The sequence below is a fragment of the Haematobia irritans genome, chromosome 1, assembly GCF_050003625.1.
Source record: "Haematobia irritans isolate KBUSLIRL chromosome 1, ASM5000362v1, whole genome shotgun sequence".
Taxonomy (NCBI): Eukaryota; Metazoa; Arthropoda; class Insecta; order Diptera; family Muscidae; genus Haematobia; species Haematobia irritans.
In genome coordinates, this window is record NC_134397.1 from 215,707,519 (window position 1) to 215,731,580 (window position 24,062).

Here is a 24,062-nt window from a genome sequence, read left to right on the forward strand (position 1 = left end):
AACATGTAATGTTCCTCAACTAACACTAAATGTTTGGGACATCTATGTTAATATGTTAGAATATATTATGTTTGGGGCATAATGTTTCATATAAATCATATGTGTGAATGCAAACATATATAAATTTACAAATTTCGACTTAACATACATATGTTGTGATATTTTATTCAAAGCGACAGAGAGAGAGTATAGAAAAAGAAATAGAGATGGAAACCGGGAGAGTTCACGAAAGATATCAACATAACACAGCGGAGACCTTCAAATATAAAAGCGGGCATTAAGTTCGAGTTTTGCAGCTAAAACAATTCAAAAAGTTTATTTTCTTTAAAATGAATTATTAAAGAAAAATAAAATGCATTTTAGAGCGATGGTGTTAAATGCTAGTAAAAAACTGTTGACGCCTAAATAAATTTATGTTTATATTATAAAATTATTTATGTATGTTTCTACTCGACTCCACGTTCTTCTTTTGTGAGAGTTTTTAAATTCCATCCAAATTTTAAAGTTTTGTGCCAAAAACAGTTTTTTGTTACAAAATTGTTATTTTTGCAATAAAAAATAATATTTTGATCAAAAATCAGTCAATTTCGTTTATATCAAGCACTGCTACTGACTATAAATCTTTAATAACCCACATTTCGAAGTTTCATTATAACAATTTAATATAGTATATATATATAAATGTGTAAATTAAAAGAAAAAGTGTTCGGTCGGAGCAGGGATTGAACCCACGACTCTTTGCATGCAAGGCAGACATGCTAACCACTGCTCCACGTGTCAAACAAATGTATGTTTCTGTTAAATAATGTTATGTTTGCATGGGCTCGTGGGCGCTGCAAACTATGCTATATAAATGTAACTTATAACGATAATTATCTACTTATGACTATAACAGCTACGTAGCCCAGTGGTAGTGTGTTGGCTTACAAACTGTCCTCGGTTCGATTCTCCCTGCAGGCGAAAGGTAAAATTTAAAAAATTTATAAAAGTGAATAATTTCTTCAACATTATTTGTATTACAGAAAAAAGTGCCAAGAACTAAAATATTTCGTGGAAGTGAAAATTACGAGTATGTTAGGCAATGAGCACAATCGTCTTTGGGAAAAATTCTTCCAAGCATATATTTTTTGGGCTCAAAATGCTTCCAAACATATAGTATGTTCACATAAAACATACATATGAATGTTTCGGTAGTATCCAATAATATATGTGCTTCCTGCAAAATATGTTTGGAACATATGTTAGAGAAGCGATTTTTTTTTGAGGGTGCAGGCAAAAGACGAATATTTGCCAAATTTCAGGACGATAGCGTCATTATTGAAGGTTGTATCGTGTATATATACTTTGTATAGTCGGAAATGAATATTTCGATATGTTACAAAAAGAATGGCAAACTTATTATAACCCCATCAACATTCTATGGTGATGGGTATAAACAAGATTTTAGATTTGAAGCAAATTGGGTGAAAAATGCGGTTTCTATACCCTCAAGAAATCAATTCGGAAGATCGATCTATATGAAGGCTATATAAAAACATGGATCAGCTGTTTAAACCACTGCTGCCAAAATGATAATGGCTAAAAAATCACCCTTTATATATCACATTTGGTACAGACTTTTCTAAGATTTAGATTTAGATATCTCTAGATCTCTAATTTCAAGCAAATCAGATAGCTCTTTTTGGATACTCTTCCTTTTGGAGTGAACTACGACCTCGGTTGAATTTACCATATCATCGATCAACACTGGTCCTTGACGGAGCTTCATCGCCAAAGATTTAATAAAGTTCATTGATGCACTGTTGTTGAGTTAATCCACATCGAAAGTTGTAAAAGCTAATCGTTCGAGAATTTTCATTAATTAATTCCGGTGAGAAGCCATTCCAAATTAAGTAGTTTGTGAACAAACAATATGATCGGGTTACTTGTCAAAGAGTTCATCTGAAAATTTACAACTCAAGTGCCGGTGTGAGTCGGCTGATGGTTTTTTTTTTTATTTTGAATTCAACGACCGTGAGCTCAAAATAAATACCCAATATTATCAGGATTATATCCTAAAGATAATATTACAACTCTGAAGGTGGTTCCTTGGAGTTTCTTCTCTTCATTTCAACCTCACAATGGTCACAATAATTTCCGTAGAGAGTAAGAAGTGGAACATCTAAAGACGGCGCTTCCCGGGCAATGATCCAAACTACCGCAGATCCAGTTTCATTCAAAGTGTGATGGCTTTGTTGGCTGGTTTTAAAGTCATAATTAGTGCGAAAAGTTCCCAAGTTAAGCGAAAAACTGATTCTAAAATTCGATGTTACTTCAGATATTTTTTGCTTTTGGACAATAAAATAAATAAAATATATTTAGCGCTTTACTTTTTTTGCTGATTATAATATATCAGCCTCCATGTAATATCTTTTTGACACGATACGAGACCTTCAAAATAGGTGACATTATTAGTTTGGAAACTAAAACAATCGTACGAACTGAGATATTGAATTTTGGATTAAAACTAAAACAAGTACAAACGGCCGTAAGTTCGGCCAGGCCGAATCTTATGTACCCTCCACCATGGATTGCGTAGAAACTTCTATGACAGACTGTTATACACAATCGAATTACTTGGGTTGTGGTATCTTAAATCGTTTTCTAAATTGTGAGTTAGTCCACACGTGGTATATATTAGACAAAAAGCTATGTAAGTCTACAAATAATTACGAATCGATATGGACTCTTGCACGGTACGTAGGGAGCCAGAATTGAAATATGGGGGTCGCTTTTATGGGGGCTATAATCAATTATGAACTTGATATGGACCAATTTATGTGTTATTGGGGATCGATTTATCTGAGGGCTATATATAACTATAGACCGATATGGACCTAGTTAGGCATGGTTGTTAACGGCCATATACTAGCACAATGTACCAAATTTCAACTGACTCGGATGAAATTTGCTACTCCAAGAGGCTCCAAAACCAAATCTCGGGATCGTTTTATATGGGGGCTATATATGATTATGGACTGATATGGACCACTTTTGGCATGGTTGTTAAATATCATATACTAGCACCACGTAACAAATTTCAACCAGATCGGATGAATTTTGCTTCTCCACAAGGCACCGGAGGTCAAATCTGAGGATCGGTTTATATGGGGGCTATATATAATTATGGACTGATATAAACCAATTCATGCATGGTTGTTGGATACCATATACTAATATCACGTACCAAATTTCAACCGAATCCGATGAATTTTGGTCTTCTAAGAGGCTCCGGAGGTCAAATCTGGTGATCGGTTTATATGGGGGCTATATATAATTATGGACCGATGTGGACCAATTTTTGCATGGTTGTTAGAGACCATATACTAACACCATGTACCAAATTTCAGCCGAATCGGATGAAATTTGCTTCTCTTAGAGGCTTCGCAAGGCAAATCGGGGGATCGGTTTATATGGGGGCTATATATAATTATGGACCGATGTGGACCACTTTTTTCATTGTTGTTAAAGACTATATAGTAACACCATGTACCAAATTTCAGCCGGATCGGATGAAATTTGCTTCTCTTAGAGGCCTCGCAAGGCAAATCGGGGGATCGGTTTATATGGGGGCTATATATAATTATGGACCGATGTGGACCACTTTTTTCATTGTTGTTAAAGACTATATACTAACACCATGTACCAAATTTCAGCCGGATCGGATGAAATTTGCTTCTCTTAGAGGCCTCGCAAGCCAAATTTAGGGGTCCGTTTATATGGGGGCTATACGTAAAAGTGGACCGATATGGCCCATTTGCAATACCATCCGACCTACATCAATAACAACTACTTGTGCCAAGTTTCAAGTCGATAGCTTGTTTCGTTCGGAAGTTAGCGTGATTTCAACAGACGGACGGACGGACGGACGGACGGACATGCTCAGATCGACTCAGAATTTCACCACGACCCAGAATATATATACTTTATGGGGTCTTAGAGCAATATTTCGATGTGTTACAAACGGAATGACAAAGTTAATATACCCCCCATCCTATGGTGGAGGGTATAAAAAAAAATATTAAAAGGATTTTTCATCCTTAAAATAAATCTTAAGTTTTTTTTTTTTTTTAATTAAGAAAACGTATAAATTGTGATAGGGGTAATGCAAATTTGATAAATGTAGTCTCCACATATCCTAATTTTAATTTTATAGAGTCTAGATTTAAAGCTAGAAAGATCCCCACAAAATGTCTATATTTTAGAGAAGCGGCTCCTTTGGCTCTGAATCAATACCAAGCTCCTTAGGAGAAGGTCAAAATCTTCGATTCCAAGTAAACATTGATGAAGTGTAGCCAAATGTATCTGTGCGAATCTGCGAAATATTAATTCAGCATTTTGCAATTCTATTATTCACTTATCCTTCTACAGGTAGTCGACGTGGGTCACTTCTAGTAAATCCTAAAAAACGGTAATTTCGGACGAACGTTCGCCAAGTGTACTCCACTGTTGTTTGATCTAAAGCCTATAGCAATGGATTTATGCTTCGCTCGCTTTCATGATAGAATGAATTATTCACCTCGGATTGCATTTAAACTATATGTTACGGATATTCTTGTTTCCTTCATTAAAAAAAAACTTTAATATTGGACTAAATTGGATGTCTTAAATATTTAGGATGCTTATGTTAATATTTCATATTAGGTCAATAGTGTTTTTAGAGTGGATGGAAATTAATCAATCTTAGTAGTTTATTTGATCTTTATTTCTTGACAAATTACGATTTTCCAATTTTTTTTTTTTAAATCAAATAATCGTCTTGTGTTTTCTCGCATCACAGCCATTTAACTGTTCTCAGCTTGTCTCAAGTGTTTCATATGCATTTTTCTATCCAGTATATTTTTTTTATTTTTCAATTCGGAGTAATGATAGTTTATTGTTTTGTTTTTTTTTCTGTCGAGTGTACTCTTTTTTCTCCATGCCTCTCTCCGTCTCTCTCACTCTTTATTTATTTGAGTTATTTTATTGTTCTTATTTTTTCATTCACTTCACCACCACCACCACCACGACCGTGAGATGTGGCTTTGCAGTATTACATTTCGACAAATTGTAATGACGTATGTTAACACTTTTGTTGTAGTACGTGTATTCTTTTGCCTCGTTGTTGTTGTCGAGGTTTTTGGTTCTGTTATTCTTGGCCAAATAATTTGATCCCATGTTCGTGTTTTGATAGTGAACGTATACGTAGTATTGTGGCATAGGCATATTTCTGGCTATACACACCTGTGATTACATGAACATGAAGATAAATTCGAGGGTATTGTTAAGTGTGAGTTTGCATTTTGGAGAAAACAAGAATACATAGTCAGAGTTGCTGCATACATTGCACAGTGGTATATGGGAGTGGGATGAAAATTATATTAGTTTAAAAATTTGTGTCACAACAATTTCTATTGTTTAGGTTAGTAATCCTCCTGACATCACTTTTTAAAAATTCCCTACGCAACTTCCGAAAATTGCCTTTTTTTCCCTGCGCCCAAAAACGTATTCCCTACGACAAAACAATTATAAAATTCGAACAAATATTTTGAGAAAGTAAAGAAAATTTTATATTGAAATTCAATTTCATAAATACTGAAACTTTTAGAATATATGAGTGCCTCACTAAAACCGTGTAGCTGGTGAGATGAATATTTTGTTGTATAAAATTCAGTTTCTTTATTTATTATAAATGTACAAATATTTGAATAAAAGGGTCAATTCGGGTATTGTTCGGATAAAGAAACATTTGAAATTAGTGCAAATTACGTCAGTAAGATGTAAATGAGATCGTAAAATAGAAATAAAATTGTCGTGATTTAACTTATTTATTTTCTTTGTTCCTACAACGAATACGGTAATTCAGAATAATGCGAGAGATTCTAAACATTGCAAGACTTTTGATGAATTTTAGAAGTAGATTAGTGTCAATATTGCCACCTCCCAATGCTATTTCCGCATTTAAAAATTCCATTTCCATTAATATTGCATCAAGTTGTAATGGAAGTAGTAGTTAATATTGCATCAAGTTGTAATGGAAGTAGTTCTTCTAGAGCTGCAATGTAGAAATTAAGTCATTAATTTCCTTTAAAGTTAGGAAGTGATTTTAACCGCTCTTCGAGCTATGCTAAATGCCGAAAAGCGCATTTTTTATTGGCGTTAGAACATTGCAATTTAATTTAAATTCAGATTTTTTTTATGAAATTGTGTCGCAGTTAAAGATCAAAGCTATTTGCAATGATTAATATACCAACCCTAGTGCCCCCATATATCTATTTTTTTTAATTGTAAATCAGGAACCAAAAAGAAAATTTGAAATTTATTTTCCGCCGATTTGACTTTCATTAGTCTTGCATGAACTTTATTTTGGACAGTTAAAGAACATTGAATATCATAATTTAATTTTTTTTAAGACCCATTTGTCCACCAACTACCCAGATCGTTCCAGCGTCCTAGGTCTAAAATTTCGTTCCTAAGGAATACATTTTTACTTTGAGTGTCCCCTAAAATAGCCATTTATATGGCTTTGTTTAGTAAAATTTCCCAATGTTCTGTGGTAAACATCGCCAAACACGTTAAATAGGCTACATTTCTGGAAGTTTACTCTCATCTGTGGGTTATACTTAACTAAAGTCCTTTACATCGATCTTTTCTCTCTCTCTCTAATATTGAAATTTCATCGCAGGAAAATCTCAAAATTAGGAACATTTGTATGACTGACTAGTCTATGTGAACCTGAAATAAGGACTGTACCTAATATCACCTACTTGAATTGCAAATTTTGTCAATTTTTTTTCTATGCAAATTTTATCAAAATTTTATTTCTATAGAAAATTTTGTCAAATTTTTATTTCTATAGAACATTTTGTCAATTTTTTTTTCTATCGAAAATTTTGTCAACATTTTACTTCTATAGAAAATTTTGTCAAAATTTTATTTCTATAGAAGATTTTGTCAAAATTTTATTTTTATAGAAAATTTTATTTCTATAGAAAATTTTGCCAAAATTTTATTTCTATTAAAAATTTTGTCAAAATTTTATTTCTATACAAAATTTTGTCAAAATTTTATTTCTATAGAAAATTTTGTCAAAATTTTATTTCTATAGAAAATTTAGCAAAATTTTATTTTAAAAAAAAATTTTGTCAAAATTTTATTTCTATAGAAAATTGTGTCAAAATTTTTTTTCAGTAGAAAAATTTGTCCAAATTTTATTTCTATAGAAAATTTTGTCAACATTTTATTTCTATAGAAAATTATGTCAAAATTTTTTTTCAGTAGAAAAATTTGTCCAAATTTTATTTCGATAGAAAATATTTATCAAAATTTTATTCCTATAGATTTTTTCAACAGATTTTGTCAACATTTTATTTCTGTAGAAAATTTTGTCAAAATTTTATTTCTATAGAAAATTTTGTCAACATTTTATTTCTATAGAAAACTTTGTCAAAATTTTATTTCTATAGAAAATTTTGTCAAAATTTTATTTTTACAGAAAATTTTCTCAAAATTTTATTTATATAGAAAATGTTGTTAAAATTTTATTTCTATAGAAAATTTTGTTAAAATTTTCTTTCTATAGAAAATTTTGTTTCAGCAGAAAATGTCATTTTTTAGAAAATTTGTCAAAAATTTATTTCTATATAAAATGTTCTCAAAATTTTATTTCTATAGAAAATTGTGTCAAAATTTCAATTCTATAGAAAACTTTGTCAAAATATTATTTCTATAGTAAATTTTGTCAAAATTTTATTTCTATAGAAAATTTTATCAAAATTTTATTTTCATAGAAAATTTTGTCAACATTTTATTTCTATAGAAAATTTTGTCAACACTTTATTTCTATAGAAAATTTTGTCAAAATTTTATTTCTATAGAAAATTTTATTTTTATAGAAAATTTTGTCGAAATTTTATTTCTATTGAACATTTTGTCAAAATTATATTTCTATAGAAAATGTTGTCAACATTTTATTTCCATAGAAAATTTTGTCAAAATTTTATTTCTATAGAAAATTTTGTCAAAATTTTATTTCTATAGAACATTTTGTCAACATTTTATTTCTATAGAAAATTGTGTCAAAATTTCAATTCTATAGAAAACTTTGTCAAAATATTATTTCTATAGTAAATTTTGTCAAAATTTTATTTCTATAGAAAATTGTGTCAAAATTTCAATTCTATAGAAAACTTTGTCAAAATATTATTTCTATAGTAAATTTTGTCAAAATCCTATTTTTATAGAAAATTTTTATCAAAATTTTATTCCTATAGAAGATTTTGTCAACATTTTATTTCTGTAGAAAATTTTGTCAAAATTTTATTTCTATGGAAAATTTTATCAAAATTTTATTTCTATAGAAAATTTTGTTAAAATTTTATTTTTATAGAAAATTTTGACAAAATTTTATTTCTATAGTAAATTTTGTCATATTTTTTTTTAAAGAAAATTTTGCCAAAACGTTATTTCTATAGAAATTTTTGTCAAAATTTTAATTCTATAGAAAACTTTCTATAGAACAGTGTGTCAAAATTTTATTTCTATAGAAAATTTTGACAAAATTTTATTTCTATAGAAAATTATGTCAAAATTTTTTTTCAGTAGAAAAATTTGTCCAAATTTTATTTCTATAGAAAATTTTTATCAAAATTTTATCCCTATAGTAGATTTTGTCATCATTTTATTTCTGTAGAAAATTTTGTCAACATTATATTTCTATAGAAAATTTTGTCAACATTTTATTTCTATAGAAAATTTTGTCAAAATTTTATTTCTATAGAAAATTTTGTCAAAATTTTATTTCTATAGAAAATTTTGTCAAAATTTTATTTCTATAGAAAATTTTGTCAAATTTTGATTTCTATAGAAAATTTTGTCAAATTTTTATTTCAATAGAAATTTTGTAAAAGTTTTATTTCTATGGAAAATTTTGGCAAAATTTTATTTTTACAGAAAATTTTGTCAACATTTTATTTATATAGAAAATTTTGTCAAAATTTTATTTCTATAGAAAATTTTGTCAAAATTTTATTTCTATAGAAAATTTTGTCAAAATTTTATTTTTATAGAAAATTTTGTCAAAATTTTATTTCTGTACAAAATTTGGTCAAATTTTTTTTCTATAGAAAATTTTGTCAAAATTTTATTTCCATAGAAAATTTTGTCAAATTTTGATTTCTATAGAAAATTTTGTCAAATTTTGATTTCTATAGAAAATTTTGTCAAATTTTTATTTCAATAGAAATTTTGTAAAAATTTTATTTCTATGGAAAATTTTGGCAAAATTTTATTTTTACAGAAAATTTTGTCAACATTTTATTTATATAGAAAATGTTTTCAAAATTTTATTTCTATAGAAAATTTTGTCAAAATTTTATTTCTATAGAAAATTTTGTCAAAATTTTATTTCTATAAAAAATTTCGTCAAACTTTTTTTTCTATATAAAATTTTATCAAAATTCTATTTCTAGAGAAAATTCTGTCAAAATTTTATTTCTAGAGAAAATTTTGTCACAATTTTATTTCTATAGAAAATTTTGTAAAGATTTTATTTCTATAGAAAATTTTGTCAAAATTTTATTTCTATAGAAAATTTTGTGAACATTTTATTTCTATAGAAAATTTTGTCAACATTTTATTTCTATAAAAAATTTTGTCAAAATTTTATTTCTATGGAAAATTTTGTCAAAATTTTATTTCTATAGAAAATTTTGTTTCAGTAGAAAATGTTGTCAATTTTTTTTTACAAAATTTTGTCAACAATTTATTTCTATAGAAAAATGTGTCAAAATTTAAGTAGAAAATTGTTGTCAAAATTTTGTTTCTATAGAAATTGTTGTCAAAATTTTATTTATATAGAAAATTTAGTTTTAGTAGAAAATGTTGTAAATTTTTTTTTAGAAAATTTGTCAAAAATTTATTTCTATATAAGATGTTGTCAAAATTTTATTTCTATAGAAAATTGTGTCAAAATTTCTATAGAAAATTTTGTCATAATTTTTTTCTATAGAAAATTTTGTCAAAATGTTATTTCTATAGAAAATTTTGTCAAAATTGTATTTCTATATAAAATTTTGTCAAAATTTTATTTCTATAGAAAACTTTGTCAAAATATTATTTCTATAGAAAATATTGTTTCAGTAGAAAATGTTGTCAATTTTTTTTTTTTAGAAAATTTGTCATAAATTTATTTCTATATAAAATGTTGTCAAAATTTTATTTTTATAAAAAATTGTGTCAAAATTTCGGTAGAAGATTTGTGTCAAAATTTTATTTCTATAGAAAATTTTGTGAAAGTTTTATTTATATAGAATTGGTGGTGAACGTACTTTTAATCCACACTGTGCTCGCTTCAAATTTATTATTATTTACTTCATTCATGCTTAGCTGTCTATTTGTTATATTATATATTTCTAGTTGTGTATAACACATTGCTCTCATTCATAAATATAACACTGTGTTCTCATTCATAATTATACTCATTGCTCTTGTCACTTTAATAATCTCACGTAGAATGATTCTCAATGAGTATTGTTATTGTTGTTTTTTATATTACTTTACTAATATGAATATGTTGTTGTTGCTTTCAAAAACTGTTAATATCAATGAATGTAAACCTATGAATGAAAAAGAGTAAGCTTAAGCAATACTTTATACGTATGTAGAAAATATGAATGACTTTGAAATATCATTGATAAAATAATGAATGAAGTACCGCTTTAAATTTGGTACACTAGAATTGAACAATGAAATCAAAAATCACTTTAGCTTCGCCCATTGATTGAAACAAGTGAACAGCTCGCGAATAAAGTCTTCAACAGAATTTTTAATAAATCTACCTTATGGTGTAATAAAATTCAAACTCAACATTTGTTTTATTCCTCACCATAAGTGTTGGTCCTTCTGGAACCGGATCTTCCAGTCATTTAATAAAATCTGGAATTCCACAACTATCAAAATCGAAGAACGTATCAATTTTATTTAAAAAAAATAAAAAAAAATCGATCTCGTTCTGATCAAGTTTTGGATGCAAATTTGATTGCATTATACTTGTCTTAAGGAAGTTCTTGTGCAAATTAAAGTAAAAAATAACACATCATGTCGGAAGAAATGAATTCCTTGACGATGACCGGAGGTCGCTTTAAAGGCTCAATTACTCGTGCTTTGGCGTTTGCTCAGGTTCCATCCGCAGAAACAACTTTCGATGATGTGGTTAGCCGCTTGGAGCGTTTGGAAGAGGTTTGGCAAGCGTTTGTAAAATTAACAGATGATTTATACAAATTCAAAGATGTGGAAAATTTTGCGGACCCGGAGGCTGATTTTGCAAGCTACGAAGAGAAATACCTTTCAGCGCGTGGTAAACTGTATGCTTTAAAATCACAATATGCTCCTACTTTGAATGAAAGTAGAGCCAACTCGGGAGCAATAGCAAAGTTGGCAGATCAACAGGCTGCATTTTTGGAAAAACTTTCAACGACTAGCCATCCTAAAGAAAATGATTTACCTCGCATAAATATTCCATTTTTTACAGGGACATACAAAGATTGGCCAAGTTTTAAAGATCTTTTTGAGAGCGCTATAGGATCAAAAGGAATATCAAATATTCAAAAGTTTCATTACCTGAAGTCGCTACTCAAAGAAGATGCCGCAAGATTAATACAACATATTCCGGTTACCGAAACTGCTTTTCAAACAACTTGGACAAGGCTCAATGATAGGTATGATCGCCCTAAGCAAATTGTTACTTCTTTCATAGAAGCATTTATGGCCCTACCATCAATATCGACGGAAAATGCTGCAACCATGAGAAAAATATCTGACGGGGCAAATGAAATAATTCGTGGTCTTGATGCTATAGGTAAAGATGAAAGAGATTGGTGGTTAATCTATTTATTGTTATCTAAACTTGATCCTGAATCAAAGAGCAAGTGGATTCGTGAGAGTCGAGATAATCCACTTCCTACCATTAACGATTTTTTTGAATTCTTAGACAATCGCTGCGAAGAGGTTGAATTGTGTGCAAAGAAACAGGCCCATCAATCCAAACACAGTCATTCAGGCAAGTCACAAGGTAACCATACAAAATGTCTGGTGAGTACTAAAGCAAAACCCAGCTGTTTATTGTGCAAGTGTCCCGACCATTCAATCTTTACATGTCCCACATTTCTGCAAAAAGATATTAATGAGCGCCGTCACTTCGTAAAAGAATCTGCACTATGTTATAATTGTCTCAGACAGGGTCATGCGGTTTCCAACTGTGCATCAAAAGGTAGATGCAAGCAATGTCATCGAAGACACCATTCACTCCTACATCTTCCGAGTAATGAACATGAACCTACATATTTACCCGGTCAAGTTTCGGAGTCTTCACCCCCTGAATCACCGTCTTCTTCTAATAATACAGCTAGTGCCAATATTCAGTGGTCCACTACCGCTAACATTGCATGTCCCATTTCGTTACCTTCACTTCCATCTAGTAGTAAACATTGTACGTCAGACAAAGAATTTGTCATGCCCACTGCTTCTATTTATGTCAAAGATCGCTTTGGAAAGTTTATAACATGTCGAGCTTTATTAGATACCGCTTCAAAGCTGTCTTTTATCACTGAGAGTTGTGCTCAACGTCTAGGCCTTCAAAGATATCCCTCAAAAATAATTGTAAATGGTATTTCATCAATTAAAGCCGAGACAACTCGGGGTTTATGTCAAATATTCGTACGTTCACGCATCTCTGAGCAATCGATTAACGCCAAGGTACATGTTCTGCCTAAAATAACTACATCTCTTCCTGGCTACAGCTTTGAAAATAAGATAAAAAATCAACTTATGGATTTGCCTCTTGCTGACCCCACATACAACATTTCGTCACAGATTGATATTTTATTTGGCCTAGAACATATTTGGAACATTTTCACATTCAACAAACGTATTGATTCACAGGGCAATACTATTGCAATTTCAACAATTTTTGGATGGGTTGTAACTTGTGCTGAGACAGAGCAAATTTACAACCAAACTACTACACTTGTTACCACCGTGGATATTGATCGTTGCCTTCGAAGCTTTTGGGAACTAGAAGAAACTGAACACCATACTAAAGCCGATCCAGATGACATTTTTGTAGAGACGCACTTTCAAACCACTCACTCGCGTGCAAGTGATGGTAAGTACGTAGTTCAGTTGCCTTTTAAAAATGAAAACCCAATATTTGGAAATACACTAAATGGTGCGCTATCTCGATTCTATGCTGTCGAAAGAAGGCTTCAACGAAATCCAGCAATTCGAGATAAGTATATTGGTTTTATGCGAGATTATGAAAAATTGGGACATATGCGTAAACTCAAACCTCATGAGATTAATGTTACTGATGGTAGAGTTTTTTATCTACCCCATCATCCAGTCTTGGGAGAAAAAATTAGAGTCGTGTTTGATGGCTCATTTCAAGATTCCAACGGTATATCGCTTAATAATAACTTGCACATTGGGCCAAGTATACAACGGGACTTATTTGCTGTTTGTTTGAGATTTCGTTTCCACAGGTATGTTTTCTCAGCCGACATAGTAAAAATGTTCAGACAAATATGGATATCTGAACATCACAAAAATTATCAACGTATTGTATGGAGAGAGTCGCCGTTACACGAGGTACAACATTACATTTTATGCACGGTTACATATGGCACATCTTGTGCGCCATATCTTTCAGTACGAGTGTTGGAGCAGTTAGCCTATGATTATAAATCCAAGTTCCCCATTGCATCGAAGGTGGTAATGGAGGACTTTTATGTAGATGATGTTATTACCGGGGCACAAACGGAAGAAGAAATCGTTTTCATACGTGACAATTTGGTAAATCTACTAGCCCAAGCAGGCCTGGAACTAAGGAAATGGGTTTCAAATTGCGTGAGTATATCAGATAGTACACAAGATCAATTGTTTTTTGCAGCTCCCGAAAAGGATGTAAAAATGGTGCTCGGTATATTTTGGAGACCATCGTCAGATCAACTGGGGTATCATATAGAACTCAACAAAAATCCAGTCGCAACAAAAAGGCAGGTACTATCTGATGTATCACGTATATTTGATCCCATGGGTTTATTATCTCCTGTGGTAATACAATTTAAAATTCTACTAAGAGAACTATGGTCACACAAGCTATCGTGGGATGAACCACTTCCTGAAAATCTTACACGTCAATGGACTACATTTCGACAAGATTTAATTTCTATTCAAGATTTTACACTTCCAAGATACATTTTGAATGATGTCACAAAATTGGAGCTGCATGGTTTCTCGGATGCTTCCATACACGCATACTCTGCCGCAGTTTATTGTCGATTCGTAGACGACACTGGTCATACTCATGTCAAACTCATTGCTGCTAAAACAAGGGTAGCTCCCATCAAACAAAAATCGTTGCCGTGTCTTGAATTATGCGGAGCTCTTATTTTATCTCGTCTACTCAAAAGAATAAAAGAAGCCTTGCCACACAAATCAATTGATATACGAGCTTGGTGTGATTCAACAATTGTTTTGTGTTGGCTATCTCAACCACCCATTAAGTTAAAGACATTCGAAGCCAACAGAACATCAGAAATATTGGAAATATTGCCTCGTAAGTTTTGGAATCATGTTGCCTCTAAAGAAAATCCGGCCGACTGTGCCTCAAGAGGGATGCCTGTATCAACACTTCGTTCCTTTGATCTTTGGTGGAAGGGCCCACAATGGCTGAGGGACCCATTCCAAATCAGTAATATGAATAACTGTTCTAATTCATTTGATGTAATTACAGATCCTGACGCCCTTTCTGCCTTTAAACTTTCTTCAAAAGTTCTGGTCTCAACAGTGAATGACTATAATCCACTACATGAATTGGTACACCGCATTTCGAAATGGAATAAACTCATACGTGTCGTAGCCTACATCTTCAAGTTCATCAATGCCACTAGATATCCACACCAAATAAAATCGCCGAATATTTCGTTCAACAACTTTAAACACGCCGAACTGATTCTGACAAAGTATGCCCAAGATGCCTTTAGCGAAGAGCGCACGCTATTACAAAGTAAACGCCTAGTAAGTACAACATCTTCATTAGCAAAACTACACCCCTTCATAGACGGCAGCGGCTTGTTACGAGTAGGTGGGCGCCTACGTAACTCAGAACTAGACAATGCTTCCAAATATCCAATAATCTTGCCAAAATGTAGCCGAATAACCAAATTGATTTTACAAAACCTTCATGAGAAAAATCTGCATCCCGGAGTATCGGCCTTATTTGTTATTGCCCGTCAAACCTATTGGATTATTGGTGCAAGAAATCTGATTCGAAATCTGACTCATAATTGCCTCAAATGTTTTCGACAACGACAAATTAATACACAACAGTTAATGGCAGATTTACCATCCATCCGGGTACGTCAAGCGTTTCCCTTTGAAAATACTGGTTGCGACTATGCAGGCCCAATAATTTTAAAACAATACTCAGGACGAAATACAAAGAAATCTAAAGGGTATATCTGTTTATTTGTATGCCTAGTCACCTCCGCCATACATTTGGAACTCGCCACTGATTTAAGCACCGATTGTTTTATTGCCGCTTTAAAAAGATTTATATCGCGAAGAGGAAAATGTAAAAAAATCTTTAGTGACAATGGAAGAAATTTTCTTGGGGCATCTCGAGAATTAAACGAGATGCACAAAGTAATTTTGTCGCAAACTCATAACGAAATTGTCTCCGCATCTTTAGCCGAAGACGGTATACAATGGACGTTTATTCCTCCATTTGCACCCCATTGGGGTGGAATGTGGGAGTCGGCGGTTCGATCGGTTAAGTTGCATCTTAAACGAGTTATTGGAAATACAGAATTAACATTCGAGCAGATGCACACTCTATTGGCTCAGGTGGAAGCCGTAGTTAATTCAAGACCCCTAGGCACTGTTCCAGATACAGATTGCGAATACCTTTCGCCGGCTCATTTTCTTATTGGCAGGCCTTATACAACTGTTCCCGAAGGAGATCTGGTCAACCTCACACCAAACAGACTTGGATATTGGCAGCATGTACAAAATATGTTTCAAGGTTTCTGGCGACGTTGGCATCAAGAATATTTAACTTCTCTGCAACAGCGACCAAAATGGAATAGACCTCAACCAAATCTAGCAGTTGGAGATGTTGTTGTAGTCAAAGAAAAGAATTTACCTCCCTCCAAATTTCTACTGGCAAAAGTGATCGAAACATATCCCGGTATAGATGGCAATGTAAGAGCTGTAAAACTTAAAACGCAATGCGGAGAAATGACACGTCCTATTTCTACCTTGGTAAAACTTCCCATAATCTGAAACTACGTTTCAGGGGGGCCGGGATGGTGGTGAACGTACTTTTAATCCACACTGTGCTCGCTTCAAATTTATTATTATTTACTTCATTCATGCTTAGCTGTCTATTTGTTATATTATATATTTCTAGTTGTGTATAACACATTGCTCTCATTCATAAATATAACACTGTGTTCTCATTCATAATTATACTCATTGCTCTTGTCACTTTAATAATCTCACGTAGAATGATTCTCAATGAGTATTGTTATTGTTGTTTTTTATATTACTTTACTAATATGAATATGTTGTTGTTGCTTTCAAAAACTGTTAATATCAATGAATGTAAACCTATGAATGAAAAAGAGTAAGCTTAAGCAATACTTTATACGTATGTAGAAAATATGAATGACTTTGAAATATCATTGATAAAATAATGAATGAAGTACCGCTTTAAATTTGGTACACTAGAATTGAACAATGAAATCAAAAATCACTTTAGCTTCGCCCATTGATTGAAACAAGTGAACAGCTCGCGAATAAAGTCTTCAACAGAATTTTTAATAAATCTACCTTATGGTGTAATAAAATTCAAACTCAACATTTGTTTTATTCCTCACCAAGAATTTTTTTTCAAAATTTTATTTCCATAGAAAATTTTGTCAAAATTTTATTTCCATAGAAAATTTTGTCAAAATTTTATTTCGGTAGAAAATTTTGTCAAAATTTTATTTCTATGGAAATTTTGGTAACATTTTATATCTATAGAAAATTTTGTAAAAATTTTATTTCTATAGAAAATTTTGTTAACAATTTTTCTAACAATTGTTGTTGTTAAACAAAATTGTTAGAAAAAACGATTAGGTACTACTGTGTAGTCTGAAGTTGGTTTGTGTAAGCATTAAGTGAGTTTGTATGACATACGCTATTCACACTGTTCACCTGTGTACACACGTGCCAAATATTCCGGTATTAGCAACAAAACAACGACTTACTGGCTCATACTACAAACACACACTCACCCTAGCATAGAATCTCGCTGGCAGTCTTGCAAATCTCCTGTTTGTGTGCGTGTATTTCACATACAGAGTTGAATATAATTTATGCAAATGGCTGATGTGCTGTGTTGGTGTATGCTGTTTCCCTCCATTGATATGTGAGCACTGTACACACACACACAGCATACACGCGCACACACCATGGCATGATCTACCCCATACATTTTCGTATTTGTGCTTAAGGTTGCACACATGAATTTGACCATATCTTACCTTAGATTGCCGCATTTGTACGGCAGTGTCGAAATGAGGATTTTTATGAGACCATAGGTGCGTGTGTGAGATATTGAATAAAAGTTCTCTTGACTTCAATTTAAGCTGAATGAAAAATTAACTTTGTTATTAACATTTTGTTTTTTCTTGGGTGCTTTTATAGCCAGAAGTGAATATGGCTGTCAGCGAGAATTAAATGCATTGTTTTTGTTGTTTTTTTGTTTGTTTGTTGGAGTAATGTTCAGGACATTCATGTGAACGTGAAATTATCATTAAACGTAAGTGAGGAATTACTACAGAACACATGTGCTGGGGTCAGTAGTATTTCAAATGAGATAGGAAATCGCAAATTGCAAATTAAAGCCAACGGAATTGGGAGAGGTGCATTTTAGGTAAGGTAGCTTTTCCATACTAAATTTGTGTATTATAGATTATTTGGCCCTTTGTGGAGCAACAGGTGGTGTTCTATTATCAATTACATTGTGGCTATTATGTATTGCAATCAACTTCAGCTTTCAATCATTTCAAACCACTCTACTAGATTAATTGCAGTCACTGTTCATTTTATTGTTTACAAGCTTACATAAGCATTTTGGTCTATAGCCTTCGGAAAAAAGACAACTGTCGATTGGACTCAGGTGTGTAGTAATGGAGCTATGTTTCATCCATTGTCACATATCGACGGAAAAACTCGGGTGTATTACGAGTTAACAGCTGCAAACACTGCTCAGAATCATCAACACGTTGTTGTTTTTGGTCAAATGTGAGCTCGCTCGGCACCCATTTTGCACAGAGCTTCCGCATGTCCAAATATTGATGAGTGATATGACCAACACGTTCCTTTGATATCTTTAAGGCCTCTGCTATCTCGATCAACTTAATTTTACGGTCATTCAAAATCATTTTGTGGTCGGTAACCACCTCATTGGGGCGTCCACTGCGTTCACCGTCCTCCGTGCTCATTTCACCACGCTTGAATTTTGCATACCAATCAATTATTGTTGATTTCCCTGGGGCAGAGTCCGGAAACTCATCATCAAGCCAAGTTTTTGCTTCCACCTCATTTTTTCCCTTCAGAAAACAGTATTTGATCAAAACACGAAATTCCTTTTTTCCATTTTTTTCACAATAACAAAAGTCGCTTCACAAAAGACGCTCTATTTCACAAACTAATTGACAGACGTCAAATTTTGACACGAATCATTTGAAGGTTGGTACTATATAAAAATAATATGAATTTAATACTAGCGACGCCATCTATGTGTCAGACCAGGGACTCATCAGACCGATATGGACCAATTTTGGCATGGTTATTAGCGGCCATACACTAACACAATGTATCAAATTTCAGCACGTACCAAATTTCAACCGGATCAACCGGATGAATTTTGTCCTTCAAGAGCTCCGGAGGTCAAATCTGGGATTCGGTTTATATGGGTGTTATATATATAATTAAGACCGGTATGAACCAATTTTTGCATGGTTGTTAGAGACCATATAATAACACCACATACAAAATTTCAACCGGATCGGGTGAAGTTTGCTCTTCCAAGGGGCTCCGGAGGTCAAATCTGGGGGCTACATATAATTATGGACCGATATGGACCAATTCCTGCATGGTTGTTAGAGATCATATACTAACACCACGTACCAAATTTCAACCGGATCGGGTGAATTGTGCTATTCCAAGGGGTTCCGGAAGTCAAATCTGGGGATCGGTTTATATAGGGGTAATATATAATTATGGACCGATGAGAGCCAAGTTTTGCATGGTTGTTAGCAGGGCTGTGGAGTCGGAGTCGGAGTCTTGGAGTCGGAGTCTGAAGATTTGGCTGGAGTCGGAGTCGGAGTCGTAAAAATTTTGCTCGACTCCGACTCCGGCTAAACCAAATTTTTTAAAACACTTCACATTTTTGTAAGTAAAAAAGTTTTTACGCAAATTAGTTTCCAATGCGTTATGCATTCGATCAATGTACACCATGATTGGAAATGAAAATCAACTTCCAATTACGGCTATCATTTTATGTTTCCTAGAATGTTAGACTAGCAAATGGGCTGGATCGATCCATTTTAATCCCCATATCAATTTATTTGAAATAATTCGAACAATAATTCGAATTTATTGTTTTTAATTTTATTTTAAGGCTATATACCTACACACATATGACAGAAAAAATGGTCAAAGCTGTTTTTTATAGAAAATTTTGTCACTATTGTATTTATATGGAATGTTTTGTCAAAATTTAATTTCTATAAAAAAATTATTCGAGATATTATTACTATAGAAATATTTTTTTCTATAGAAAATTAAGTCAACATTTATTTCTATAGAAAATAAAAAATAAAACAAGTATATACAGCAGTAAGTTCGTCCGGGCCGAATCATAAATACCCACCACCATGAATCAAATATACTAATTTCCTTAGAAAATTTCATGGGGGTTTGATAACAGATCAGTTTAACCAGTTCGCATCCCGAAAATAAATGCAAAGATTTTACCTATCAGATTCCGGATTTATAAGAACTATTTTTGTTTGAGTTTTAAAGGAATCATAAACATATCCTGTAAATGTGCAAGAAAATTAATTAAACAAAAATTAAGAAAAAATACCTTGATTTGAAATCTAAAATCTATAGTACACCAACTGTTTTATGATTACGAGAAGAATTATCTGGCAAATTTACATTTATGGTAAATGCATCTGAAATCGGTCTATATGGAGGCCTTACCAGCGTTGCAACAACGAATTTTTATTTTGGACCAAATTTTTCCAAAATTCATACCAGGGGACCAGTTTTCTAATTTAAATTAATATAATTTAAAAGTTACAATTTTTCTAAAATTTTTCTTCGAAAGAAATTTTTTTCAAAATTTTATTTCTATATAAAATTTTGACCTCATTCTATTTCTATCGAAAATTTTGTCCATATTATATTTCTATAGAAAATTTGGTCCAAATTTTATTTCAATAGATTTCATTTTAGCCAAAATTTCAATTTAGCCAAAATTTAATTTCTATAGAAAATGTAGCCAAAGTTTAATTCTATTGAAAATTTAGCCAAAATTTAATTTCTGTAAAAAATTTAGCCAAAATTTTATTTCTATTACATATTTAGCAGAAATCTTTTTCTATAAAAAGTTATCGCAAAATTTTACTTTTTCTTTAAATTTGTACAAAATTTTTGCATAATATTGTATCCCAAATTTTTTTAAGAAGCTTATTTCTATACAAAATGTTGTTCAAATTTTATTTCTATGAAAAATTTGTTAAAATTTTATTTCTATGAAAATTTTGTTAAAATTTTATTTCTATAGAAATTTTTGTCCAAATGTTATGTCTGCAGAAAAAATCCATTTGGTCTGACCATCGGACCAACTTCAATAATTTTTTGGGTCTATTTTGGTCCAATCGGACTAATGGGGTTACGCCAAAAACATGGAAGGATACGTACAGTATTCAGCACATCTATTGTAGTTCTAGAATATAGACCCCAAAACGGAGGGCCGGTTTGTAAGGAGACTATATCAAAAACTGGACCGATACACAATATATTCGGCACACCTCTTAATGGTCCTAGAATACCTCCAGATTTCAAATTTCAGGCAAATTGGATAAAAACTACGGATTGTAGAAGTCCAAGAAGTAAACTCGTAACATCGGTCTAAAAGGGGGCTATATCAAAACTTCGTCCGATAATGACCATCTTCGGCACGCCTTGTAATGGTCCTATAATATCTCTAGATTTCCAATTTCAGACAAATTGGATAAAAACTAGGGATTCTAGAAGCTCAAGAAATAAAATCGGGAGTTCTGTCTATATGGGAGCTATATTAAAACATGGTCCGATAATCACCATTTTCAACACTCCTCCTTATAGCCCTAGAATACCTCTAGGTTTCCAATTTCTGGCAAATTGGATAAAAACTACGGTTTTTATAAGCCCAAGACCCCAAATCGGGCGATCGGTTGATATGGGAGCTATATCAAAACCTGGACCGATCTAGCTCATCTTCGACATGACAAACTTATTATACCCCTGTCACCATTCTATGGTGGTGGGTATAAAAATATTTTTATGTAGAAAATTTTGTCAAAAATTTATTTCTATAGGAAATTTAGCCAAAATTTTGCTTCTATAGAAAATTGTGCAAAATTTTATTTACACAAAAAATTTTCCAAAATTCCTATTAATAATTTTTTCAAATTTTTTTCTATAGAAAATTGTGCCAAAATATTGTTACTATAGACTTTTTTATACAAAATTTTACATTTTATTTTTATAGAAAATTTAGTCTAAATTTTCTTTCTATAGAAAATTTTGCAGCATTTTATTTCTTTAGAAAATTTTGCAAAATTTTATTTACTACACAAAAAATTTTCCAAAAATTTCTATTGATATTTTTTCAAAATTTTATTTCTATTGAAAATTTTGTCAAAATTTGTTTACTATAGTTTTTTTATAGAAAATTTGGAAACAATTTATTTATATAGAAAATTTTCTCAAACATTTATTTATATAGAGAATTTAGTTCAAATTTTTTTTCTATAGAAAATTTTGCAAACTTTTATTTACTACACAAAAATTTGTCCAAAATTTCTATTTATATTTTTTTCAAAATTTTATTTCTATAAAACAATTTGTCAAAATTTTATTTATATAGCAAATTTTCTCAAATTTTTTTCTTACTGATACTCACTGCTAAGTCGAAAACTGGTAAAAGTGACTCAAATTTTGCTATATAAAAAATTATGAATGTTTCCCAAATACTGCACGAGATTTTGTAGAAGTCTGATTTCAGATTTTATCAAAATGTAGATCTAAATACAAAGTTGTGCAGAGTATGTTACAATCGGCCCGCCCGACTTTAGACTTTCTTTGCATTTTTATTTTTTGCTATAATTGTGTTACGTCCCATAACGTTAGATTTAAATTTTAGGTACAGAGATTTTCTAGAAGTATATACAATTTTGTCTAAATCGATTCAGATTCAAATTCATGCATATGGGAATATAACCCTTTATAAAAAATTTCGTCCACAAATACATATACTGTCGGTATCTTCTCATATTATGATGGGTATTTATATCATTATTTTATTTATTAAACATTGCCCTAAATGTGAAATAAAGAGTTTAATTGGTATAAATGCGAAATTAAGACCTTCCTTGCACACATAAATAAATACGATACTTTATATCGATCCATATATATACCCCATATATACCCCCTCAATAGAACTACAAATTAGTGGTACTAAAATAAGATTTAGTTATATTACCCGGAGTCGACTCCGGAGTCGGAGTCGGAGTCGAGCTGATGAAAAATGCTGGAGTCGGAGTCGAGCAAAATTGGCTCGACTCCACAGCCCTGGTTGTTAGATACCATAGACTAACACCATGTACTTAATTTCAACCGGATCGGATGAATTTTGCTCCTCCAAGAGGCTCCGCAAGCCAAATCTGAGCGTCGGTTTATATGGGGGCTATACGTAAAAGTGGTCCGATATGGCCCATTTGCAATACCATTCGACCTACATCAATAACAACTACTTGTCCCAAGTTTCAAGTCGATAGCTTGTTTCGTTCTGAAGTGTGATTTCAACAGACGGGCGGACGGACGGACATGCTTAGATCGACGCGGAATTTCACCACGACCCAGAATATATATACTTTATGGGGTCTTAGAGCAATATGGGTATTTAGTTCGAGTTTAGCCGCTAAAATCTTAATTTTTTTCGCGATTACTTTTCTTTAATAATCCATTTTAAGGAATACAAATTTTGTGAAAATTTGCTTTAGGATATTCCCCATCAAGTTATAATGAAATCTGCAACAAATATGTATAATTTTATGACTTTTTTTTACTGATTTAGTTTTCACTTGAGTGAAAAAACGACGATTTTAACGGCTAAACTCGAACTTAATACCCACCTTAAGGACACAAAATAAAATTTTGAATTTCAGGGATTAATGAAATCATCAAATGCGGCCTGAGGAAATCAAGTTTAGTTTTTGGACCGTAAAGCATACTACGGTGGGTTATGGGCGCTAACATTGTCAGTTTATTCGGATTTTATTTTGAAGGCGTTTTAAAGGCTATATCATTAGTTGAACTGTTCATCAAATATTTCATTGAGGAGGTGTTTGTGTCATGGGTAATGATGAAAAGTCAAAAATTTTCGTTAGAAAATTTCAATCTCTTGTGGCATGTGTATTTCCCTTTGGCCGGGTATGCCGTCTATAATCATTTTTGTAACATCGAAATTGGTTCAAAATTGCAGAGTTGACAGCTAAAACAAAATTTCATATAAATATGTAGAGCGATATAGTCCATCTTCGAACTTGACCTGCCTGCAGACAAGAAGACAGTAACGTGATTACAACAGACAGACGGACAACGTTATACCGTCTTAGAATTTCTCCCTGATCAAGAATATATATATATACTTTATG

The 24,062-nt window shown here is 31.9% G+C and overlaps 2 protein-coding genes across 2 annotated transcripts in view; one reads left to right on the forward strand and one right to left on the reverse strand.

Annotated features, from left to right (window-relative positions):
- Positions 1-24,062, reverse strand: part of naz (nazgul) — a 262,005-nt gene that overhangs the window by 91,917 nt on the left and 146,026 nt on the right. The gene's annotated exons all lie outside the window — the stretch shown is intronic.
- LOC142222579 (uncharacterized) lies at positions 14,019-16,453 on the forward strand. Its single transcript, XM_075292790.1, has 2 exons — positions 14,019-14,632; positions 14,810-16,453. The coding sequence occupies exons 1-2, from the start codon at positions 14,107-14,109 to the stop codon at positions 16,357-16,359; spliced, it is 2,076 nt and encodes a 691-aa protein (XP_075148905.1). The 5' UTR covers positions 14,019-14,106; the 3' UTR covers positions 16,360-16,453.

What these genes read in the sequence shown, in the direction of transcription:
- LOC142222579 (XM_075292790.1), top strand. Translation starts at nt 14,107, where the DNA reads ATGGGTTTATTATCTCCTGTGGTAATACAATTTAAAATTCTACTAAGA. An exon ending in AATATTGGAAATATTGCCTC is followed by an intron (nt 14,633 to 14,809) that starts GTAAGTTTTGGA and finishes ATGTAATTACAG; the next exon opens with ATCCTGACGCCCTTTCTGCC.